This window comes from Acipenser ruthenus, chromosome 9 (genome assembly GCF_902713425.1).
Source record: "Acipenser ruthenus chromosome 9, fAciRut3.2 maternal haplotype, whole genome shotgun sequence".
Classification (NCBI taxonomy): domain Eukaryota; kingdom Metazoa; phylum Chordata; class Actinopteri; order Acipenseriformes; family Acipenseridae; genus Acipenser; species Acipenser ruthenus.
This window is the reverse complement of record NC_081197.1, coordinates 17046160-17073147: the sequence shown is the minus strand read 5'-3', so window position 1 is coordinate 17073147 and position 26988 is coordinate 17046160. Positions and strand designations below refer to the sequence as shown.

General features: G+C 37.8%; 1 protein-coding gene across 2 annotated transcripts in view; it reads right to left on the bottom strand.

Annotated features, from left to right (window-relative positions):
• The window catches only part of LOC117405912 (fibronectin type-III domain-containing protein 3A), a 104200-nt gene that overhangs the window by 27597 nt on the left and 49615 nt on the right, over positions 1–26988 (bottom strand). For both annotated transcript variants that reach the window (XM_034922916.2, XM_034009423.3), the window contains 10 exons: positions 13185–13261; positions 12315–12537; positions 11527–11808; positions 9022–9080; positions 6794–6948; positions 6053–6112; positions 4872–5010; positions 2419–2472; positions 2184–2308; positions 1659–1833 (listed from right to left, as the gene is read on the bottom strand). In XM_034922916.2, coding sequence (XP_034778807.2) covers positions 1659–1833; positions 2184–2308; positions 2419–2472; positions 4872–5010; positions 6053–6112; positions 6794–6948; positions 9022–9080; positions 11527–11808; positions 12315–12537; positions 13185–13261 — 1349 coding nt within the window. The remainder of the gene's footprint in view (positions 1–1658; positions 1834–2183; positions 2309–2418; positions 2473–4871; positions 5011–6052; positions 6113–6793; positions 6949–9021; positions 9081–11526; positions 11809–12314; positions 12538–13184; positions 13262–26988) is intronic.

Genomic DNA, 26988 nt, shown 5'->3' with positions numbered 1-26988 from the left:
CTGTCAAAAGTCATACACCATGGCAAGACTGAGCACAGCAACAAGACACAAGGTAGTTATACTGCATCAGCAAGGTCTCTCCCAGGCAGAAATTTCAAGGCAGACAGGGGTTTCCAGATGTGCTGTCCAAGCTCTTTTGAAGAAGCACAAAGAAACGGGCAAAGTTGAGGACCGTAGACGCAGTGGTCGGCCAAGGAAACTTACTGCAGCAGATGAAAGACACATCATGCTTACTTCCCTTCGCAATCGGAAGATGTCCAGCAGTGCTATCAGCTCAGAATTGGCAGAAAACAGTGGGACCCTGGTACACCCATCTACTGTCCGGAGAAGTCTGGTCAGAAGTGGCCTTCATGGAAGACTTGCGGCCAAAAAGCCATACCTCCAACGTGGAAACAAGGCCAAGCGACTCAACTATGCACGAAAACACAGGAACTGGGGTGCAGAAAAATGGCAGCAGGTGCTGTGGACTGATGAGTCAAAATTTGAAATATTTGGCTGTAGCAGAAGGCAGTTTGTTCGCCGAAGGGCTGGAGAGCGGTACATGAATGAGTTTCTGCAGGCAACAGTGAAGCATGGTGGAGGTTCCTTGCAAGTTTGGGGCTGCATTTCTGCAAATGGAGTTGGGGATTTGGTCAGAATTAATGGTCTCCTCAATGCTGAGAAGTACAGGCAGATACTTATCCATCATGCAATACCATCAGGGAGGCATCTGATTGGCCCCAAATTTATTCTGCAGCATGACAACGACCCCAAACATACAGCGAAAGTCATTAAGAACTATCTTCAGCGTAAAGAAGAACAAGTAGTCCTGGAAGTGATGGTATGGCCCCCACAGAGCCCTGATCTCAACACCATCGAGTCTGTCTGGGATTACATGAAGAGAGAGAAGCAACTGAGGCTGCCTAAATCCACAGAAGAACTGTGGTTAGTTCTCCAAGATGTTTGGGCCAACCTACCTGCCGAGTTCCTTCAAAAACTGTGTGCAAGTGTACCTAGAAGAATTGATGCTGTTTTGAAGGCAAAGGGTGGTCACACCAAATATTGATTTGATGTAGATTTTTCTTCTGTTCACTCACTTTGCATTTTGTTAATTGATAAATATAAACTATTAACATGTCTATTTTTGACAGCATTCTTACTTTACAGCATTTTTTCACACCTGCCTAAAACTTTTGCACAGTACTGTATATATATATATATATATATATATATATATATATATATATAGATAGATAGATAGATAGATAGATAGATAGATAGATAGATAGATATAAAAAATAGTTGAAATTCTAGTTATAGTTTTCTTATACATGGTTTGAAATATTTACATTAAAGGTTCATTAACTTTGAATGTAATTGTATGTATTTTTGTACCATTCCCTTAGCTTTTTATGATGTTTACAACCATTTGCTGTGCTCCTGTGCTCTGTTGCTCCAATACTTTTCAGCCAGGCACGATTTGAGCCTGTAGAATCCTAGTTGCGGGTTACCTCTGAGCATTCAGCTCTGATCTATACTAAATCATTTGAGAATGGGCCAGCACCATGTGATTTGTCGGATATTTATAAAATAAATAAAAGAAACACCACCATGCACCATTCTGCAATGCTTTGGGGACACTACAGTATCTTTATTATGTTTACGCAAGGTGCACTTACTGAGGTTTCATCCTCCATTTCCAGAACATAAGAAATGTCGTCTTCTGCTGGTGCGACCAAGGGTTTTCTCCACTGTATGGACATCCAGGTAACCCCAGCTTTTACAAGCTCGGGACTAGCTGGTGGTGGTGGAACGCTGCCTGAGGTGTAAAAATCGATTGCTTCACTGAAGTTGCTATGGTGACAAACACACAAAAATAAAAAAAGGTTTCACTTCTGTCAAAACATCTCACTTTTTTCATATACTGTACCTAAAAGTTACACCAATGATACATTTTATTACCAGGAAAAGATTTGGAAGGTGGTATCAGAAGAGCTAGATCATGTGTATCATACTGTATACTGTTAACTTTGGTGGTCTTAACTCAGTCCTCTAAGATCCTGGTCATTGAAATGTTTTTATTTTATTTACATTTCAAGGTAAATACAATGTCGGCTGCAAGTACCTCTTTACTGTACTTGACAAACACGCAGACACACACTGCATTACAGTTAGAAGAAATGAAAGATGGTGGAATACATTACCTCATGCCCATGTCATTTGTGGCTGCTAGTCGAAATGTGTATCTTGAAGCTGGTGATAGTTTGGTCACTCTAAACTGCTTCAGAGGCCCACAGTAACACTGTTCAAATTCCCCGGTCCCATTTCCCTAAAGATGAACAGGGTGTTTTAGTGCATAGAATGGGACATAGAGCCAGTATAACATACTGGATTACATTTTTGTTTTTTTGTTCAGAATGTTTATATCAAATGTATTACCTTATCCCATTCTAAAGTGTATTTTTGGATTTTTGAGCCATTGTCACATGGAGCCTGTGGGAAATAAATGAAGTACAATGAGCATTACATTAGTAAGTCCTCTTTTTTTTTAATAGATAACGTATATTTATATTTTTGACCCTTTTACTGCCTTTCATTCATGAGTCATTTAGTTTGATTGTTTCAAGCTGAAACTAAAGGAGACAGGACAACTAGGACTGTCCAACACACTGTGTTAGTGCAGGAAACCTGACACTGAACTGGGACATATAATATGGCTACGGACATGGTTACAATGTTATGTTTGCCAAATAACACACCGCCATGAAACATTAATTGGAAATACCCCAAACTGCTAAAATCCTGCAAGTGTGTGAGTTGAGCGGATGATAAATGAAATAAGTGTATGTAAACGTTTATTTCAGATGCATGACAAGATTAAGTTCAAAGATTAAGGCTGTTTCACGGTTTGTAATGGACCTCTGCAGTCTAAATTATTGTTTCTAACAGGTTCAACACAAATCTGTATTTACATATGAAATGTGTACAGGTATTTGTAAAAAATAATTTGAAATGAATACAAATTATTTACCATAATTTTTATGTATGAATAGATAAGAAATACATATGGTGCACAGTGAAGGCAAACATCAATGTATAGTTTTCTACAGCTAGTTTAATGTTACACATAAAAAGGATGCCTGCAAGGTATTTTCATATTCTGTAAAACATTAAAAGTACCAACAGATGATCTACCTCCAGTTGTTTTAATTAACCTTTTTTTCCCCAGTTAAAGTTTAGTTTCAGATATCCTGTTATCGGTTTTGTTTGTTTTTCACCAGCATGCAGAAATGCAAAGAGTAATACATTACTATTTTAACTTTTGAATTGATATTTGATACTAATTCCTCATCAGAGATAGGCGTTTCCAATGTAAACACAAGTTTGTTTAGAACTATGTAGAAACAAAATGGTAAATGTGGCTGTTTCATCACGACTACAATGGTAAATGTGGCTGTTTCATCACGACTGCAATGGTGAATGTGGCTGTTTCATCACGACCGCAGTGGTGAATGTGGCTGTGTCATCACGACTGCAATGTCCCATTAGCGCTGGACACTGTTGCTCTCAAAAGGTTTTAAAAAAAAAATAAATAAAAAGGCATGGAGATGAAGACAACATTACACTGTGGCTTAATAGAAAGGACTTCAGTTTCTGGTGGTGGCACTCCAGCTCCTTCATTACTAAAAAGTAAATCATCACAAAAATGACTAATAGAAAACAAAGCATGTTAACTGCTATAACACATGTTTAGAATATCAATGGCTGTTCAATTGATCTAAACAGTGGATCAATTGAACAACCCTTTAAATATTCACTTGAAATTGATTACTTTAAGACTAAAACACTTAAGATTCACAAACGCTATCGGAGATGGCAAAATTTAAACAATGAGTATTTATATCCGTCAATATGAAACAATCATAAACCTGTCAGATGAATAGAACAGGAATGCTGTCTTCTGATTGGTTGTTGTAGAGGGAATTAATCACCCATAAAGTACACTAAGGTATCAATCCACCAAAAAGAACATCTAGTATAACTGTCAACTGTCAGAACCACAACAAACCCATGAAATAATGGCTATAACAGGTCACAAAAACGAGTCCTCTATAAAAAAAAATACTGGCTCCATCTCTATTCAATAAACGATAATGGTCTTCACATCTTTCCAATATCTTAACTCCTGCAATTATTAATGTCCACCAGCAGTCAATAACTGGAAATCAGCAACAAACCTTCCAACAAACTGCAAAATTGCAAAAGCACATTAAAAAACCGAAGCCCAATGCCTAGATCCACCCTCAGAAAGTTCAGCCACGAACATACCGGCTACGTTTCAAAACTGCACTTTAACAGGAAACCTACAATTCAACTTGAAATAAATAAACTTAAAAAAATAAATGAACTTTACAAAATAACTACAATATTTAAATGACTAATTGAATTCCTTTCTTTTAAGAATAAATTAATTTGTTTAATAATACTGTTAGTTATAGAATCAGTTTGTTATATTTATCTATTTAAAACTAACTTTTCTTTTCAAAAAAGTTGTTAAATGTTTTCCTTGTCTTAAATAAATTAAACTAAACTGTATTTTGATTTTTTTAATGTTTTTAATGTTTCACAGGTGGAAGAACCACTTTTATTACTGTTAAAACCATAAAGGATGGTTTATAATAGCAATAATGACCTCCAGACAGGGCATTTCCTGGCTTACGCCTCAGGTTTTCAACTCTCCCAGCCGGGGCATTAACAGCCAGGAAATGCCCTGCCTGTCGGTCATTATTGCTTAATTAAATAGACCCACAAATATCTTAACTTCAGCTATGGTTATCTGTGAGAAGATGCTTCTGGCTGTATGCAATTTAAACATTTGAATATCTCTTTACCTTCCATTGCAAAACAAGAGAGTTTTTGGTCCTGTTTGTTTTTCTTGGTGGAATTGGGGTATCTGGTTCACAGCTCAACGTAGTAAAACTGACAGGTTCTGATGGCGTCCCTTGTAAAGAATTACACCCTGCCTGCACTCTAAATGGGTAAAGAAGACAACATGCAGGTTGGTGGGAGTAATAATAAAGGATTTAAAAACATGTCTTTAGTTTGTTCACCTTCATGTGTCACTTTTTTTTTTTTTTCACATTATCCCATTGATCCTGCCACAGCATAATAACGAGGAGGCTGTATGGTCCAGTGGTTAAAGAAAAGGGTTTGTAACCAGGAGGTCCCCGGTTCAAATCCCACCTCAGCCACTGACTCATTGTGTGACCCTGAGCAAGTCACTTAACCTCCTTGTGCTCCGTCTTTCGGGAGAGACGTAGTTGTAAGTGACTCTGCAGCTGATGCATAGTTCACACACCCTAGTCTCTGTAAGTCGCCTTGGATAAAGGCGTCTGCTAAATAAACAAATAATAATAATAATTACGAGTTCAAATTCTGTGCTACCTGTAATAGGACCCCACTTGACACCATATTAGTTCCCATGGATAACATCTAAGGCTGGGATCCTATTACCTGTAACACAGAAAGTGAAGTAATTGCAATGTACTGACGCAGGACAAATTGGTATCCCAGAAATCAATGGGTGAATTTTCAAGCATATAAATAAGGAATAAAAAAATGTAACCATATAGAATTGCCAAGAAAAAAAAGAGCTGCATTAACAAGCGCTTGTATTATTGTTGTAGTATTTTCTTGTTTGCTGTTACAATTATTTGACTTCGTAAGTAAATAGAGCATCATTGGGCAGCAGTGTGGAGTAGTGGTTAGGGCTCTTGACCGGGGGGGTTGTGGGTTCAATCCCAGGTGGGGGACACTGCTGCTGTACCCTTGAGCAAGATTGATCCAGTAAAAACCCAACTGTATAAATGGGTAATTGCATGTAAAAATAATGTGTAAAAAATAATGTAATTGTATGTAAAAATAATGTGATATCTTGTAACAATTGTAAGTTGCCCTGTATAATAATAATAATAATAATAATAATAATAATAATAATAATAATAATAATAATAATAATAATAATGCAGAAACCCAAGAAAAACTATCAAACACATCCACACACAAAACAAACCTTGTATGATAATCTGTTGCTGGTCTAAGGTCTTCTAAAGTTGTAGTAAGTTCTTCACCACTAAAAGAAAAGACAAGGTTAAAACAGACTCATTTATACTTGCTCAAAGAGTTAACTAAAAAAAGTGTTCCTCAGTTAAAATCCATTGAACATGCAGATAGTTACAGCTTCAAATCACAGTTTGGGTTATTGTGTGTATTTATTGTTGGCTTTTAGAAGCCGCTATGCTCTGCTGCATTTGTCTTTCCCACCAGTCTCTAGTCACTTTAGAAGTGTTATATTGGAAACATGACCAAAAGCACTAACAAAGCTACTTGTAGCTCTCCAAATGACTAACAGCTCTGAATTGTGATTTACAGTTCAAATTATGAACACATGCTTTTCCAATCTCATTTCCATATACATTAAAAAAAAAAGAATCCAGAGCATTTTGTCTTATTACACATTATACAAAATAGCCAATTGAGACAAATCACACAAATTGTGAAAGATATTGCATTATCACTACAATTTGAATGGGAAGCTGATGGCTTCAGAGGATTGCGACATTTGAAAGGTAGAAATAAATCAATTTGCACAATTACCCAATCTCTGGTACAGTACACTGGTATAGTGAGCAAAACAGTTGATAGATTTTCACCAAGAACTGAGTGCGTGACCACATTATTAGGAACATTTATTGAAAACCATAGGCTATGAAAGGTTGTTTATAAATGCATTCATTATTTTTCTTAGACTTGCCTATATGCCGTTTTGAATTTGCCATATTTTCCGCTGCTGGAGACAGCAACCTCATAAAAAAAGGAGTCTGGTAAATTTGCCATATCACTGTCCCCATTCACAGCAGCAGGGGGAGACCACGTAACAACTGCTGTCTTTGCTTCAATGTCTGACATCTGCAATATATAAAGCATTAGAATAAATAAACCCCATAGAGAAAACACTACAGAATGTTGAGCAGTGCTGAAAGGAATGTTTAACCTCAGAATTGTCACACACACATATATATATATATATATATATATATATATATATATATATATATAATTTCAGACTGCGAGTTCTCTAGTCTCTAGTTGATACATGAATTACCTAATTTTGGGCTGTTACATATACACACACACACACACACGTAGAAGATCAGAGCATTAAAAGAGGGAAAGAATGAGGAGTGAGATTTTAAAAACACCATTAAAACGCATTAAAATTGATACCCATGAAATTCCCCAAATCACTAAGTGAATCAGACTTGTTTTTTAATAATCATGGATAAGATATTGAGAAAAACCTTTATATACCATATATAACTAAAGAGTGAATGACCTGAGCTCCTCCTAGTGGTCTACATATAAAATTGGCAGGACAAAAAGCTTTAGACAAATCCTCATGCTTTACAAAAATCAAACAAACATGAAACCTTCTTTTCACAATCAAACATGGCCAATGTGAAAATTAGAAGAGAGGTCAAGGACTGGTTTGATGACCAAAATACACTTCCCACTGAATTTATATATAGTTTTGTATATGTCAGAAAGAGATGACAAATACTAGAAATCAATTTTAATAATAAAGCCATTTAAAGTTTGCAAAATTATTCACTAAGAGCATAATTACAATATAACAATTAGAGACAATTGGCATGCTTAACAATTCAAACAATTTAGACAATTATGCTTGACTGCAATTATCTGTTATGTGGACAACAGTTCTGCATCAGTGTACAGTAATTGCAATGACTGTCATTTTGTGAACTACCACCAGCACTTAAAAAAATTATTAAATCACGAAATTGCAGCTAAACGTTCCAGTAGCTTCACAGTTACAAAGTACTTTAACTCCCTCACATAATGAAGACATGTAAAGGTTTACACGGGATGTCTGCTATCAAGTTAATATGTATTCATGTATTGGTGTATGGAAATAAATGCCTGGTATAGAGAAGTGTGAAACTGACAGTACTGCACAGTAGATAGTCGACAGCGCATTATCTGACTTCCTCCTGTGATGAACATTTGTTCTGAATAATATTCTTACACAGTACAGTTTGAGTTACTGTGGAATATGACTTTAATAGTTCCCTACACTGTTGTTTCTTATATTTGATACATAGCTCATAAATCTCACCAGGAAACTAAGCTTAACAAAATTAAAAAAAAGAAACTGAGGGACACATCATATATCCAGCAGAGTGTGCTCCAGTACATGCATGGCAGTGCTGTAGGAACTAACACTGCAAAGCAATTCAGCATTGTTTCTACAGTGTTGTATGTGTTAAGTTAGTTTCATATGTTCACTTAATGTAGAAGAGATGTCATTACATTCAGTTTTATTTTATTTATTTATTTTTTATAAAAGGGGACACCCACACAAGACACATTAACGTATTATAAATCACAAAAATGAAGATGTTACTCAGGAACGACTATTAAACATAAAGTGTTTTTCTTCAGAATTGTGTTGTATTTTCTATGCATGGGATGACATCTGATAAGTTTTGATGGCTTGGTGGCCCAGTGGTTAAAGAAAAAGACTTGACACCAGGAGGCCCCCGGTAATAATCCCTGCTTAGCCACTAACTAACTGTGTGACCCTGAGCAAGTCACTTAAACTCCCTGTGCTCCGTCCTTCGGATGAGACGTCAAACCAAGGTCCTACTGCAAGTGACTCTGCAGCAGTTGTTGATGCATAGTTCACCCCCTAGTCTCTGTAAGTCGCTTTGGATAAAAGCGTCTGCTAAATGACAAATTAATACTAATTAAACATCTTGTTTTACCTCACAATGCAGATACCACATTCTGGCACCCTTACACAGGTTACAAAAAAAATGACAATGGAAACATCAAAATGCACACCCCCATTGATTCTGTAAGGTAACAAAATGCAGGCACTAAAACTAGAGATGTATTCTTTGTGATTTATAAGCACTGAACTAGTAGTCTTTACAGATAAAGTCTGAAAGGTTTACTTACCACTGGCTTGCTTATATTGGAAAGCAGAGTTTGAAGGGCCTTTGTCTCTTCATCTAGTTCTACAAAACAAATAATGTGTTAGATCTAAACTATCACAGCATCAGGCATGTCAGTGCCCATAACCCTGTATACCCCTTACATACAAGTTGATGCAATTATAGTACCCGTACGAACTTACTTGTAATTTTAAGTTTAAATGGAAAAGGTTTCCTAATGACTCATTGACTTGCATTAAAAAAAGAACATCTGTTTTGGAGCTGGCTGGCTTGTAAGACCAGAGAGGCAGTACACACAGGTTTTCCAGTACTGTAGTATACATTAAAACTAAGCGTTTGTCATTGACATTTTAATTTATTTTGGTATTTCTGTAGTATAGAAGGCATGGAGAAACCAGGAACATTAATGTTGTGGTTGGTTTTGATCAGCCAGCAATTTTGAAATGAAGTATGTCAGTAACGAAGCTATGAAAAAAGTAGATCACCATAACCTACAGGATGTACTGTACATGTAAATGACTTATGGTAAAATAATGTCGTGGCAAGTGTCATCACAATTTCTCTATATGTTAAGTGTCCTTGTTGATTTTGAAACTCTCCTTACACATTTCACACGTCTATTAAAACTCATTTTGGCCTACATCTGTTGTTGGGAATATGCAACTATTCCTGATTGGAATTCTAAACATGTTGTCTAGAAGGCTGTTGTGGGATATACTTAAAACAAAGCTCTCTGATGAGACCGGATCAATCCCCCCATGTTGGGAACTGGGAGGAAAAAAAAAAAAACACTGTCTGTGTGGAACAATGCATCAGCATCAGTTCAATGAATGCGGAAGAATCTTTAACATAAGCTGAAAAGAAAAGAAAAAAGTTCCACTTTCACAAGGCAAAATACATACAAGCAACTAAGTGAAAGTGGGTCCAATGAATTAATTTAGCAGGTTTACCTATGGACATCTGCTTCAGAACTAAACCCAGTGCTACGTGATCACCAGTCTCCCTGGAAACAGCCGATTATAATGATGATGCATTCATTTCAGTATCAAGCTGCCATGACATGAACACATTTTTTAGCCCAGGGCACCTTGACAATAGAACAGTGAAACCTTAGCTGCGGAGGTCAGTTTGACATCTGAATGTGTAACGTGCCTCTCAAGAATAAAGCTTCATTTATATCACTACCTTACTGAGCGACAGAGAAAAATCATTTGTGTAAACAGACTGTTCCTCTCATGACTGGCATATAAAAACTGCATCTCCCTTTAAGTTTCAGGTACAATGGTAAAGGGCTAAATAGGCTATAATGATTGAGCAATAAATGCACTGAATAAATGTCACTCTGGCTACCATTACACAATGGGTGTAATTTTCTCCTGTGCAGTTGCAGTATTGTGCTAATAAAATATGCTCTGTTTAAAAAAAAAAAAAAAGAAAAAAAATCATGTTGATGGCTATTTCTCCCTTTACAATTACTGAATTCTGCATGTGCATTACACAAATTAAATTCAAACAAATTCGATACAGTATGCGTCACTGACCAATTTAAGATGGCAGTGCTTTTTTCCTGTCACTTAAGTAAGTGGTAGTCTAATTCATGCAAACTTAACACAGCCCTTAACAGCACCCTTAGTGCAAATAACACTATAGCACCACTTGAAACCGTGGAAGAGTTTCTCTTGGCAGAGTATTCACAGTCTTTGCAAAGAAATCCTGGAAACAGGTGTAGGAGTGACCTTTATGGCTTTATGCAGCATTTCCTTGACATTTTCTTCATTAACATATCATGCACCACATTTTCAATGGATATGCAATGTTACCTTAAAACATTTCTGTAAAAACACTGTCAAGGGTGCCTATTCTGGGGGATAGTTTACTGCAAAATTGTTATGCAAGGACACTCCACTGCAATTTTGAAAGCAAACAGATGGCATTAACTGGATGAATGCCCACTAATGCAATAATTAAGCATCATTATCCAATTAGTGTCATCATTAAAAGGACATTTCTTACGAGAATTACCTAAGATGAACCACCTGTCACTTCACACAGCAATGTTTGGGATTGTTTATGTCATGTTGTGCGGCAGCCCCTCCAAGCATGCTCAAGTTGATGATGTCACAAGGCAGCTGCAGCAGTTACAGATGCCCAGATGAGGCCTTGTGATGTCACCAACTTGGGTGCCAAGAACACTCTGCAGCAAAAGAACTGTTCCACACTCACCACTGACTGCAAAAGAAATCTGCAGTACAGATTTGCATTATGGAGAGCTTAATAAATCCAGCTGTTGTCTTAAATGCAGTAGCTCTTTCAATGCACTGTGTAAACAGTGTTAGGTGGTCAGCAGCATGCTAAACATTACTTAATAAAAGTATAACTGCTATTCTTCCACTGTGGTCTGATTTGACTACTCAGATGCCTACAATAGGCAGCATGTGGGTTTCCGAAAATAAGAGACTGGAGTTTGATCCTCAACCTGCTAATCACAGTTACTTTGTTATTAACTTACCTTGTGTTTCTGTGTCTATTCGAGGACTGCCTTTTACTTTTCCTACTTGTTTCCCTTTAACTGGGGCAGCCCCAGGGGAGTTCTGCCCTTTCCCAAGCCCATTCTGGATGTCTGTAGGGGAACTGCAGTCACTTTTCTGCGGCGAGGAGGGTGGGCTGTTCATTTTGTCCTTTGTCGCACCACCGTGTCTGTCTTTTAATTTTCTCTGCAAACGTTCGTATGTTTTACTAGTCCTGTCATCTCTGTTTACAAAGCCAGACCTTCCATGAAGTGAATGAGAGTCTGCAACATAAAAATAAATAAAGAAATAAAATAAAAAACACAACATTATTAGTTGGACAGAGAATTTACAATATGGTTGTATAGGCCACTGTTAGTGAAGACTCACACAGAACAGAAGAAACAGGAGATATTTAATTAATCTAATCAAAATTAGATTTTCTTGCCTTCCACTCCTGGAGACCAGGGTTGACAAGTGAAATTAGTTTTGTGGTCTCAACCTAGACCCCAGTGTACTTTAGTACACATCTCAAATCCACCATACAATAAGGTACGATAAGCAGTATGTGCTTAAAAGAACTAAAAAGTGCACTCGCCAGCACTGTTCCCGACAGCAGACATTAAATTCATTAAAAGGAATGGCCTTCCCCAGCATTACACATACTTTTCCAGATAACATTAAGTCACGTGCCCAGTCAAACTTGGTATTTTGATTTAACACAGTTTAGAGTATCTTAATGTTTCAGCATGTAAGTATTTGCGTTTCATGAATCAAATGTGTCACTGACCTTGGTCCCCGTAGACTTGTGACGGGTGGTATTGGGGGATGTACTGGGTTGTCATGTCCCCGGCCCCACTCACTGTGGTGTACACGTGGTGTGGAGGAGGAGGCATCATGGCGTGGTGAGGAATGAAAGCAGGCAGATGAGGATGCAACGGCGAGTGGCTCCCCGGTAGGAACTCTGCCTGAGGTAAGACCAGGACCCTCCGCACGCCATTCTCTTCAATAATCTGCACAACTCAGACACAACAGCACAGGTGAGACTTTACTTTTAGATATAAAAGTCTGTATGTTACATATTGGGTGAAACAGTTCAGAAAGCTGTAGCATCAACATGCATCAGCTACTGTATAGTATTATCATGGCCGGATAGTGACATTTGGTCAATAGAGCACCTTGGGGAACAAATAACAGAATGTATGACGGGTGCAATAGGTTTGTGGGGCAGCACCATTGGGTTGTATGCAATGCTTCTATCGGCAACTGGTAAAGAGTTTTGGGCATTTTGAGAATCAGTCTTGTTTGTTCCCATTGGCTCTGTTCAAAGTTGTTTAAATGGAGACTGGATTTGGATTATGCGCTGGCAGAACTTGGTCTCTCCAAATCTGATGGTGTATTTTAATAAGCACCTGTGCGTTTAACCTGAGACTGCCGAAATATATATAAACAAAAGGGCGGGCTCCTATAACTACTCATCTGGGAAATCCTGAAGGAAGTAAAAGATGTTTTAAAGTAGGAACTATACAAAAGAATAAAACCTGACTGGCAGTTATGATACAATTGATTGTATTAGGTTGAAGGAATAATTGTGAGCAGGACAGCACACACTCACATGACACAACAGAAAAGCAGATTATAGGGTGAATGTCGGCTTTACCTGTGAAACGTATCCAGGAGGCACATATATTGGAGGCACTGAACCATTTGGAGACATCATTGGAACTTGAGCAGGACCTGACAGGTGAAAACATACACTTTAGAATACAAAGCCAGAGACTCTACAGTACAACTTTCAAGAACAAACTCTCTCATCTAAAAATATCCAGGATAGCAAGGCACAAACACACAGTTAAAAGCAACATACTATTCTAGTGAACAGCCATGCTGGTCCACAAAGACTTACTATATGAACATGGCTGTTTTTGTGATACCCGTTTAAAAGGATCAGCTAGAATATGTATAAAAAATATATACACTAGCTTTCAAGACCACAGAAGGTTTTTCAGATTAAAAGAGTACATTGAAGACAAAGAACATTTCTCTCTCAGACTAAGAAATATAAAATGTTACTGTTAATATTATTCCAATAAGTATTTAGTAAAAACCTTGTTTTGTGGCGAACAATGAAGAAGTAGTAAAAATTGGCAAACACAGGATTACCGTTGTTGGTCTTCTGTCTAACTTATACTATGCAGTTAAAGTGCATTTTACCTGAATACAGGTCTGGGGTGCTGAAAGAGTTACTGTTAAAGTGTATCCATTCAGACAAGGTCTCAAGCAAGAAAGCAAGGGAGTGGGATCCCAGAAATCTCTGCATCTCCCATGAGCATTTTAGGGTCTCCTTTAATTCATGTGATTTCTGTACAGTATGGGATTCCCCTCATGATTCCAGTAACCAGGTAACCATAAAGCAGAGAGCACTGGCATGCAGAATACAGTTCCTCATATGAAGCTGCTCATTTTTAAGAACTCCCTGAAGTAGTACTGTATCCTAGGTAAGACTTTTTTTGTGGGGTATTACTGTACTGTTTAAACCTTTAAAATGCAATTGGCCCAGTGGATCACAGTGTTTTCTCCAAAGATTAATTTCAAACTGTTAATACTGCAAAACTAGAAACAATGCAACTCAAAAGTGTTTGCTATTAGTTTGGCAAAAGTTTAATTGTCATTTGACAGAATATGGGCAAATTGAGTTTATGGGCCCATTATATTTTGGAAAACCATCATCAGCAAAACATTTAACGAGGTTCAGCTACTTAAAATAAAATAAATAATTGCTTGAAAAAAATAACTGAATGCCTCCCTCAAGCAGAGGGCAAAGTACTTATTGATTTCATCTAGTTCCCAACTTTCTAATACATCTCATTATGAGCAAAAAATGAAAGAAAATAAATAACCTAATTTATAAGCAACAGCTTTGTAAATGTGTGTGTGTGTGTGTGTGTGTGTGTGTGTGTGTGTGTCACTAAACAGAATCGAACACAGAAAATCTATAGCAGGGCTTTCTTCTTCACCGCCCCTGTGGCACAGTTTTGATTTCCAATATCTGTCTGGAGGTGAAGCCACAGCGATTTTCAGTGGGGTTTTGGCCTCTGGATTTACCACCCAGGCCACAGGCTGCTATAGTTATCGGAAACAATAACTGTCAGACAACTGCAGCCCTACACGAGCTTCACTTCAGCTTATTTCTTTGAGTAGACAAAATGAATACCATTCTTGGGACTGAATTATGTAGAGAAACTTCAGGTGAAGACTAGGATCTCATCAGCCTGATTAAAAACATAAGCAGTCCTAATGACTAGGTAAGGAGTTTATTTCAGAAGTTAAGTGTAATCACAATTTCCTTTTAAGACCTTTGCTTACGCAGTTCCAAATGCACTAACCACTCTGCTACCCGTAGCTGCACAGTGTGTGTTTGTGCACTGCTGAGTTCTGATCATTCTAATACCTACATAAAAATGCAAGAAACTAGATAATACCATGTTTATTGGGTTACTTTTGAGTTAGTGTAGGCAACATAATATTGGGCTATTTTTGGGCTGGTATTTGGTTGAATTTGGGCTACAAATATTTTTTTGTATTATTTGTTTGTATTTGCTAGGGAGTTCATTAACCAGCAGTTGAAAAGCACCAAATATGTGGCTATACAAGCGGACGATACAAAGTGTCTGTCAGTGCTGGTTAATCAGTATATTGATGGAAACAGCAAAGTTGTTAGTCGTGCAAATATACACCATTTTACATAATATCAGTGCTAATTAATCACAATAGAGTTTCAAGTATAAGAAGGAATCGGTGCGAAAACGTTTTTGCCTCAATGTTCACCAGCCACCACTGAGTTCTTTATAATAAAATATGCTTTTTTTCTGTTAGGCGTTGTACTTGCACTTACTTTTGAAACAAATAATCAATAACAGAGCACAGAAATTGCATATAAAGCAAGGTTATGTTGTTCTTGCATTGTTTTCCTAGCCTTATTCCAGCCAGCTCTTGTAACAAACACTAAACAGCAGTTGAACTGACACCTGTTGTATAGAAAAAAAAAAAAAGGCTCAGCAGTAACAGGGTTTAAATACATTGTTCCTGTCTGACACTGGCACTGAAAACTGCATAGAAAGCCCAATCTGAAAGGCTTCACCATTAGTCTTACCACTCATTCTGCATATGGAAAATGCCGACAGCAAAAACAAGAACACACAAAAACAAGTTTCCTTCTTTTAGATGAAGTGATTTGTCAGTGACCAGGCTGTGCAGGTAACACACTTTTGGTTTCATACTGCTTGCTGGGCTGAACTGTGGCACATGATAAGAAGAGTTTAAGATTACGTGTCACAGTTTACAGTTAAAGGAGCAGTGTTCCATTAGGCTTTGAAAACTGTTGTTAGGCCTACATACTTCAGTAGTCAAAAAGAAACTTGGTAATAAAATAGGACGAGATGTTTTTGTTTTGCATTTGAGTTTACATAACACAGCAACTATGAAGTCACTACCTCAGAGAGTTGGTAAAATATGAGGCTGCAATGTGGTGTCAAATTACTGGCATATTCATTTTTCTTACACAACACCCGTGATCAAACACGACCAAGAATAACACAGATTACAGTTGTGTACAGAATACGAAGTCAAAACTGCTAAGCCTTAGGTCTTTATTACCCGGAAACCTGGAAGTCATGAGTTGAATGTGGCAGCCATCTTGGGTCTGAGATCAAATTAAAGGGCGCTATTAAATGTTGCCAGGATGGTTCCCATAACACTTAAAATACGAAGCAGCAAGCTTAAATGGTTTCTAAGTTATTAGCAGTTGTAGGAACGTTGACAGCATTGGTGGAGTATATTAGTTTGCGACTGCACACTGGCACAGTTTGTCATGTTAGGTCATTTATAACCTCCCACTGATGAACTGCATCTGGCAAAAGAATACGGTAATTGATTAAAAGTCAGTCTAAATCAATTGTCCTGCTTTATTGAACACATTTTTTATAATAACTAAAAGCAATGTTGTCAAGACAATCCTTTATAAGATGCATTATAAATGCCCTTACAAGATAGAGACCAGTAATAATGACAATTTCTGATCCCCTTTTGTCATCACCTGTAGGCTACTATATGAAGGAAATCCTTGTTAATATAAGCCTGATTTTGTACCTAAACATAGGGAAGAGTCAAACGTGTAATATTTAATGTATTAGCATAAATGTTTTAAAGAAAGAAATACAAGTTTTTTTAGTTACCAGGAGGGTGCCAACACTTAAGCAGCACTGAAATCTAAGTCTAAAATCCCCTTATTTACTGTAGTTTAATACAGCTCCCTTCACAGTCAAAAAAATCCTGAGGCTGTACTTAGCAGAGGACTCCCACAGAATAATATGAGATCCTAAAAAAATGAATGACCTCTTATTTATTTGTTTTTAAAAAACAAGATCTGAATTGCTTAAGATCTCATAAGCATCCCAGGCTCTTCCCCAAACTATTTTCTTCATTCTAAATCCTAAGAATTTGGGATAAGGCAAAAAGCTCCAGGCTACAAAAACACCTATTTATATATTGTGATGGATTTCATTAATTGTTAAAGGTTCAATTGCCCTTTTTATGCAGGCCCAGAGACAGAAATTGATTTTTAAAGCACTTTCGTGCCATTTTTATTATTTACAGAAAACAAATCAAAAACCTAACTCCCACATGCAATACTAACTCAACTTTTTTTTTTAGTTCTAAACTAGATCGGATGGCTTAGCCGTTTACCGATTAACAAAACACAATTTCTCACGGTACACAACACACAAAAGGTTTCACACAGTACCTCTGTCTTTCCAGGCTTGACACACAGCCATTCCTTTTTCACAGATGAACATACCTTGACAGCCTCTTGCCATCACACAGACTGCCCAGCACAAACATTTCCCACCCATGGTATGCTGGGTGATGTAGTCCCTCAGCCCCTCCCGGACTACATTTCCCACTCCTCCTCCCCCTAGTCTGCCACATATCCCCCCCCTTGTGTACAGCATACCTGCCTTTCCAATGCCACTTCTCCCTCCACCTTTAAAATTCCAGCACCCTCTCTCAAGTCCCACACTGTCCATTTTCACCCTTTGTTGCGGGCGGGCTTGAGGGAGGGTCGATTCATCATCACCTCGGGAAGGAACCGCAAACCAGTGACGGGGGACTCAAACAGGATGACAGGGGCGGCTGGCGCGCAGGCCGGTGACCTGGTGGGTGCAGCAGCAGGCAGAGGGGAGAGCCTTGGCTCCGGCGCAGTGACGTCTGATCCGCCAGGGAGAACAGGGGGAACGCCAGTGACGTCTGCCGACAGCGTAGTGACTTCTGGAGATTCAGGGGAAACTGAGTAGGAGACCAGACGACTGACTGTGCCCGGTGGTGCACCGACTTGGGCACTAGGTCCAGCACAGGGAGATTCAGGCATTCCGGCAGGGTGTCCAGACATATGGGTCAAGGGACTGCACCCAGCTCTTTACCTCCTCTCCTTCTCTGTAGCTGCAGGCAGCAACTGCTTCTCCACCGCTGACACCTCTTGCTCTGCTGCCGGCAACTTTTTCTCCACCTCCAGCAACTCTTCTTGTGGTGCAGGCCACACCACTGTCGATAGCGCCAACTACAAAACCTCAGATTCTAGCAACCCAGACTCTTGCCTCAGTCGGCTGTTGCTCTCCTTTAGTGCATTTATTTGACAGGTGGTCTGTAAACATGTACTGTTGTGTGGTACAAAAAAAAAAAACGATTGTTGGAAAACATGGAACAAGTATTGAATAGCAGTTTGCTACGCATGAGGAATGACGGCTGTATTCATGTTATTTTTCTGAAAAGTGATTTAACATTGGATAGAAAAAACTGTTAGTTCAAAAAATGCAAGCACTGCTGTGATAGATGAAGGCTGCAATATGGTAGAGAAGTTAAGATTATTTTGTGTCAAAGCAAATGGCTGGCCAGCAGCACACGGCTGTACAAACAAGTCCTTTGATCTCCAGCCCTGACATGAAAGAAGTTTGCCCTTCGGGAGTCCACTGGGGTATAAAACTAGTTAACAGGTTTTTGCTTAGAAAATACAGCTGGTTTATGACGGGGTCATAAAGCTAGTTTTCAAGGGGACCGAAGAGACCAGGCTCTAAGACTTCAGAGAGATCCAAAGAGATAGTGCCACTGGGATAAAAGGGTCTTAGGCAAAACGGAGAGATAGGAACAAGGAAGATGACAAAAAACAGATGTATGGACCTTTGGGGCACTAGGGTCTGAAGACTGCACTGAGTTCAGAGATCTTCACACTAGATCACACACACACACACACACACACACACACATAATGATAATGAGTTGTACCTTTTCTATTGGTTAAGTGTCAGAGAAAGAGGAGGAGAGAGACACCTATGCAGAAGGGTATTTAATGTCATGCAACAATTGTAAGAACGAGTATTCTGTTTGTCCTGTACCTGGGACCAGGCTCCCTGCATATTTCAATAAACCTAACAACTGACTGAAGAAAAGGACTCTGTGCAGTTTCTTGAATCTACTTACTCACCATCCTTTTTTAAGTTACATCAACGATCTTAGCATTTGACTGCAAGATTGGCAAATAAAGCTATGTAAAGGATTTTTCACTCCAGGTATTACATCGTGTTTTAATTACTAATTTCACTCAACCAAAACTTTTCATATGTATTTTTTAAGGTGAGTAACATATTAAACATCTGCATGCACAACCAAACCTAAACCTTTAAAACGATAGGTCTTTTTATGAGCATAATGCCTTCGACACCCTTCAATCTAACAGCTTTTTCTTACTTGCTGATAGCTCTAAGTCAGTGCAATCAAAATAGATCTATGTTCTTGAATGGTATGGCCATGCAAAGTGCGGTGTCACTGTGTCTTTCACATGAATAGTGAATTGTGTAACATTAAAAGCTTGCTCTGATGTTTCCACTTGGTGCGAGAGTAGCGGAGCAAGTTTGTGATTGAAAACAAAATTTCAAGGGAAACACCGCAGTTCAAGAATTTAATGACAATATTTGACCATTAGAGGGAGCTAAGCAGCAAGTAAACATCTACTAATGAAATCCAGTTTCATTCACCTTTTTACATTTACTATAGGGTATTTTGAGGAGGAAAGTTCTCTTTGCTGGGTTGTGTTGCTTGGTAAGCAGACAATGAAATATAGGGTATTGTGTGATGTGTTTCTACTGTGGGCTCAGTTTACAACAGTCCAGTATCAACTCCTGTCTCTTGTATTACTAAAGATGAATTGACCCAGGCCTTCACAGCAGAAAGGCAGTGAATTGTCACACGGTGAAGGAACCATGGTGGTCTTGAAATCTTCTGTTATAAATGGAAAGATGTAGGCTGTTACATGACTTAATTATACCAAAAAAAGCTGAAAAAACCTAAGGGTTGTGTGATACTCTGCAGCATCATACCGTATATTAGGCTATATTTTATCTTGTATTATTAGTAATGATGAATTAGGGTTATTTATTATTATTATTATTATTATTATTATTATTATTATTATTATTATTATTATTATTATTATTATTACTACTACATTGTCCTGTACAAAACAACAGCAGTCTGCTGTATCAATTCCTGTGCACTTCTAAGATAATAATTTACCCCCTTGATTAGAAAATGATACGCTTTTAGAACTCAAAAGTGCCTGTAATTACAGGCCTGTAATTGTACTATATCAATAACAGGCTGCTGTGCTTGGGAAAAACAATGTAGGCGGTTTTCAGTAGTCTTTTCAACAGTGGCACCCTAGATATCTTATTAGCTCTGCATCTGCATCCCAACATCCATTTTAGCAATGGAATGAAATAAGCAATGGTTTTGACAAAGACAGTGCCAATTTAAAACGCTGTGCGTGAAAACAGTGGACTATATATTACAGCGCACATCTTAACCTAGGCTATACCGTATAACAGGTGGATACTTTATTTGGCTATTTTGATTGGATCGCCAATAATACTTCCACCAATCAGGGTTGCATACAGTACTCAATCCCACCCTCTGCCAGACTGGTATACAGAACAGATTAAAGAAGCACTGGACAAAAGCAATAATGTGTCAGATATCAAAGTGGATATGAGAATGGCAGCGATGAAGCCAATTTGTTTGAAAACATTAAAAGTAGACCGTCAGTGGATTAAAAAAAATGTGGAACTGATGATGCAATCAGAAACTCAGAGGCAGTGTAAAGTGCCTGTTACTGTAGTAGGACTGTTCTTTTTTATTTTAAGTGTTTTTTTCTTTTTTTAGAACGGTTTAATTAAGTAAGACAAAACTGTTTGTGCCAGACTTGTTGAAAGTCTGTAACAAAATGGTTGATTGTTATTGTCAATACGTTGTAGACACGACTACCAATGCAGGCATCGTGCAGGTATCACAAAGTCCAGAAACAAATCTAAAACTTAGATAAAACAGATGATTTTGTCAGCGCTTGCTAATCTAGTAACCAGTTTGAAATGATTTTGAAGCAAATAAAAGCATTTTTGTTTTGGCTTTATTGTTAAAGATTTCACACATGGCAACACTGCCCTACAGTTACTGCATGGTAATACTGTGATTGTTCAACTGTGTTATGTTGTGAACCATAGTTTTAAAACTGAGAGACAGCAAATACTTATCATAAAAGTTTACTGGTTCTTACAATTAAGGGCCATATAAGAACGATAAATACTGTAACTGATTAGAAGGCCTTCTTTGTTGTTCTCCAAGTTGCTGCAGTTACATTGTAGATGCTATAACGAGTTACTGTAAATGTATTTAAATGTTTTTGGAATTAAAAGTATAAATGCAAAACTGTGACTTTTTTTGTGAACGTGCTGTGAAAAAAATAAATCCGCCGAACTTAATACCAGCCAAAATGTTCCGTTATACGGTATATATTAACTTAAAACAAATCTTTCTGCTGACACCTCCAGGCATGTCAGTGTTTGTAGATGGCGCTGTGCATCTGACTGCTGCCTTTTAAGCTTGCATATTTTTGGATGAAGTCCGCTGCCATCTGGCAATGTATGGTGTTTATCAGCTTACTATGTAGTAAGCGTTGGTCACAATCGGTAAACTGTAATTTGCAGTGTTAAGTTTGCTCTTATTACGATGAATCGGTGGCTGGTTTGTGAAAAAACAAAACAAAACAAAACAAAAAAACACAACAGTGACATAGAGAGAAGCCGCAGGCATGTTGGATTTTTTTTTACCAGTATATGTACAGATGTATGTATGTATGTATGCAGCAGTGTGGAGTAGTGGTTAGGGCTCTGGACTCTTGACCGGAGGGTCGTGGGTTCAATCCCAGGTGGGGGACATTGCTGCTGTACCCTTGAGCAAGGTACTTTACCTAGATTGTTCCAGTAAAAACCCAACTGTATAAATGGGTAATTGTATGTAAAAAATAATGTGTAAAAGATAATGTAATTATATGTAAAAATAATGTGATAACTTGTAACAATTGTAAGTCGCCCTGGATAAGGGCGTCTGCTAATAAATAAATAATAATAATGTATGTGTGTGTGGGGGAGGGGGGAGCGTCAAGTACCACAGACAAGAGGAAGGGGGGCGTGTCCAAGTTTGAGAACTGCTGCACTAAACAACACTGATTTGTATGAAAGAGCCAAGGCTACATTTTTGTCCCTCTTATCTTGCAGGGAAACAATCTCCCCTCACCTCTCCTCATGAGAGGAGATGAGGTGAGTATACAATAACAATCCCCTCAGACAGTGCAGGTCGAGAGAAGTTCTATACTTAGCATTAGCCTAATGTGAACATTGATGAATCATTCTTTCCGTGTTATTCCCGGAAGAAAATTGTGCTCAGGATTTACTGCAGCACATTAGGTTAACCATGTGTCTATAACTGAACACCCACACTTTGACATCACGAAGGCAATGATATGCATCACTGACGCAAGCACTGACAAGATCAAATGCAAAGGCCACAGCCACTGAAAGAAGACAGTACATCACTGACGTCATAGCACACCCATCTGGTAAAGACAGCCTGTTGCAAATCAATATACCCGGATTCTAGAAATAGCCACAATACACCCTTTTTCATTTACTTGATAGCCTCCAGTAAAGTGCTGTATTTTTAGGCATCGCTATCACGGTACAGACAACAAACGTCAAAGCCCATTCTTTCAATTTCCTCACAGTATGCTGAAGCGCTGGAGAATCAAGGCCAGTTTTTAGAGGCGGTTTTATAAAGATTAACAGTAGTGCAGCTTTACTGGCTGCCCAACTACATTAGTAATCAAAAGCACTTTTTTTTCTTTTTAATGTTTGTGATCTAAGGGTTGATGAAAGCAGAGGGACAAGGCAGAAGATACAAGAGCATCCCTTCAAAGCTGTATGAGCACCCCCCTGCCATTCAGTCCTTGACTTCTCTCAAGCAGAGACTGTCAAATTGTGTCTAATGTAACTGGTGTTATTTAGGATGCAGGTTAAAACTAAAGCTGCCTTGTTTACTACAGTTAACCCCTTCTGATGAGGCTCAGTATAAAAAACAGCTCCCCATAGAGCTCTCTCCATTAGGCACTTCGAGAGACAATCTGAAAATCTCCATCTATTACTGTTATTAAAACCATTTGAGTCAATTTGGTGGTCCTTAATAGAGATATCCCTGTGCTCGTTGATGTTTGAATGCAAAAACAGGATTTGACATTGATTCAGCACAATTAGCAGTCCCCCAGATACTAAAGCTATCGAGGTTTTCAGAACAAAAACAAAACAAGGACAACTAGGACACACATGGTGCTGTTCCACACTGCTGCACCTTGATTCCACTGCACCTTGTTGTGATGGGATTTAGTTATACAGTAGGAACTGTTCCTTTTGTGAATAAACCACCGACTGTTATCACACTTAAATATTTCCTCAGTGGAGTACCTGGCAGAGACAGTCTAACACCAGGAACCCAATTGGATGTTAGGTGTTTAAAATCTCCACCCTGGAATGGCAGTAGTTAACCAACTGGCAGTTTACTCTCAGTCTCACTCAATAGTTGTTACTGTCATTAAAACAACACAGTAATTTCTTAACTAAGTATCATCTATCTCGGGACCTGGAGACAAGCTTCTCATCTGTCGTCTTTGCACATAACAAAGGGTACATTAGTGCTCCTGCGTGGCTGATCCCGTTTTCACAGGAGTATAAATAACAAACTAGATGATGACAAAGAGAAGCTGTGATACATAAATCAAACAAGTTAGTACAAAATGTTATTCTACAAAATGCAGCTATTTTCCAAGCTGAATTTTACACTTTGTATACAAGTTTTATTTGAATGAGCAAGCAATGGTGTTTAGATGTTAATAATTGACAGGCTTTCAATGATATACATCCCACCAAGAGTATTATTATTTTTATTTATAGGTATCAGCAACAGACCCACTGAGACCAAAGCATTCTCCTTAATGATGTCCACCAATAGTATATTCAATTGCCCTGAAAATCCTTATCAAAAGGTCACAAGGGCCATTTACTGTATTGTCTTGTATAGTTACACACGTTTTCTGTTCTGATCGCAAGCCAAAGAAGCTTACTTTTTAATTAAACATGCAACGTACGCATACACACAGGGAAAATGCAATGTTTAAAATGTTTATCCTGAATAAAACATGTGCTATAACTATATGCCTGATTTGAGACTTTTCAAATGACAGTTCCAAACCTGCTATTCCTAACAAGTAAGCCTTTCACTGTTTTGCAAAACATCTTCACAGTTGGTAGAGCAGTCACAATGGCAGACAACAGTCCTTGGAAACCTCTAATCACCAGTGATGCAAACACAGAATACTTCATTAGATGCTCTTGAAACACATAGTAAGAATGTTATTTTTGTTACTTTATATTCACATGTTGAAATATATGTTCGAGATGAGTGTCCTGTAAAACCAATAATAATAATAATAATAATAATAATAATAATAATAATAATAATAATAATAATAATAATAATAATAATCCTGCTCCGAGTTTTAACAAAAATGCTTAATAGCTTTTTCTATGACTCGCATGTTTTCAATGTCTCTGCATTTTCCTCATGTGAAGATAATCATTTTATTTCAGTATTTTCAAGCTAGCACAATTTAAAAAAAAAAAACTGTATTGTAACTCATGATACAGGTGTCACCCAAGTCCTGTATGCTAGAAACTAGAACTGACACAACATCCCTTCCCGTGATCGAACATGAGAAACCGACCCGGCTTCCATTTCATGAATCTGGGTGGAATCTGTTCTGAATGAAGGCAAGGCTGGATTCTGATAGCAGTTGCTGTTTCCAAATATTATTCTAAAATTACAGGTGCAGCACAAAATCATCTGAAAGGGGCCTTCCCGAGGAGACACAAAAATGTAAAAGTTTCCTTTTTGCGTTTTCAATTATGAATACAGTGATTATACAACAAGCAGACAATGCTCTCCCATTGTTTTCCATGGAGGTCAGTATTTCTGTTATTACTCAATATCAGAACTGAAAATAAAGCACAGCTGTGAGATCACACTAATGTCACCTGTTCTTAAACCACTGCTTACAGATGAAATGCTTCACCCAGACACTCAAGTAAACTCTTTCAGTGGACCACAATAATTATTTCACACAAACAGGGGTAAATAAATAAATATATGTAAGAAGTTAAAGTATAATAGTTATAACGACATCGCTTTAATAAGTTGCATTATTACCTTGTACCACACCACAGCAATGTTAAAAATAACATCCCTTAAAAATAACATGCTTCCTGCATACAACATGGATGACGGAGCAGCCATTGTTATAACACACAAACACATCTTAGAACCCTACCAGTATTCTATAACGAGTATTTTTCACACCACCTAACATACAGTTCAGTCCAGTTCAACTTTCAGTAACTCATGCTTTGTATGTAATATACAGACATTTTCCTAGGGTGTCAGTTATAAATTACAGGGTGTGCATTATTCATAACAGTACTCTGTGTGTCAAGTACAGCTACAGTGAAACCCAAATAACCTGTCACCAATGGCACTGAACATTATACAAGGAGTCTCTGGTATTTACACATTAAAAACAAATCCTTTCTGTGTTAATTGGCTGGTAAGAGACCGATTTTAATGAGATTTCATTTGTTAAAAAAAAAAGTGATCAGTGAACTGAAATATCCAGTATATGAAGAGAAACATCTCCCACAAGAAAGGTAACCTTCAGTAGAGCTGACAGCCACCCTCAATGAGAAGTCCTTCTTGTAAGGAGGAGTGTCACAGAATTGGAAGAATAATCTTGTGGTTTAGAATCTCTTTCTATTTGTGTTCTGTTTCAGTCACCACATTGTGGTGTTTTTTTTTTTTAAAAAAGCACAGAGTAAAAGCACCCCACTGGTCTCAATAGTAGTTCTCAGAAACATAGACAGGATACTAAAAAGGCATTGTGTTATTATATTTTTTGTGTAAAAATGAATATGGTTAGACACTGACGTTTTAAATTGAAAATAAAAAATAAATAAATACATCTAGAAAAATCCTGCTTGGTTCAAAAAATATATTTAAAAAAAGTATGTTCAGTATTCATAGATTCTTATTTGCTTCAATGAACTTGTTTTTATATTGAAATTGTAAAAATAGTCTTAAAAATCGAGCATCTAAACCTTTTTCTTTGCTTTAAGCAAAGCACCGTTTAAAACCTCATCTGGTAACTTGGGACTGCTGGAAAAAAATCTGGATGAGTCATCGCTTCATACTCATTCTGAAGCAGGCTGCAAATTATCAATGAATCGTGTCTGCTGTCATTCACAGGCTGCTGGCAGCAACCATTCATTCAAATTACAGTAAAGATCCCCATCACCTATTTTTTAATTTTCCTATCAAACTTGCCTTGTGAAGTAGCTTCATTTCCATAGCTCTATAGCCATAACAATTTTGAGTGACTCAGATACATGCTGACACTGAGTACTGGCTGGGTAAATATTCCTTGTAACACCCACATCTACAACAAACCAAATAAAATGCTGCAATTCTTTGGTTTAAGGCATTTTCAATGCTAAAAGCATTAACATCTTAATTAGCCACAGAATTTATGACATATGGAAATCCAAGGAAACTGCTGTATTTGTTGTGCCTAATAAAACAGAGCAAACAAAATGACCTAATAGGTGGTGAGTAATACTGCTGTACTGTGCTTTCTAAAATATCATGGGTACTTAATACTGCCTAAACTTACCTCAAACAGAAAGCTCTTACATCTGACTGAATCACACATATTACTATAAAGAAGTCTATAATAACACACCTTCTGGTAAGTTGGCTAAATGCATGTTTAAATTGGGCCTTATTTCTTTAGCCATAAGCACTTTAAGTTAGTGTCATAACTATGATTGAAACACAGACCTGACAGGATCAAAGACCTGAACTGGTTAAGAGTTAGAACTAAAACATGTTTATGGGCCTTCCAAGGACAAGGTTTAGGAACCTGT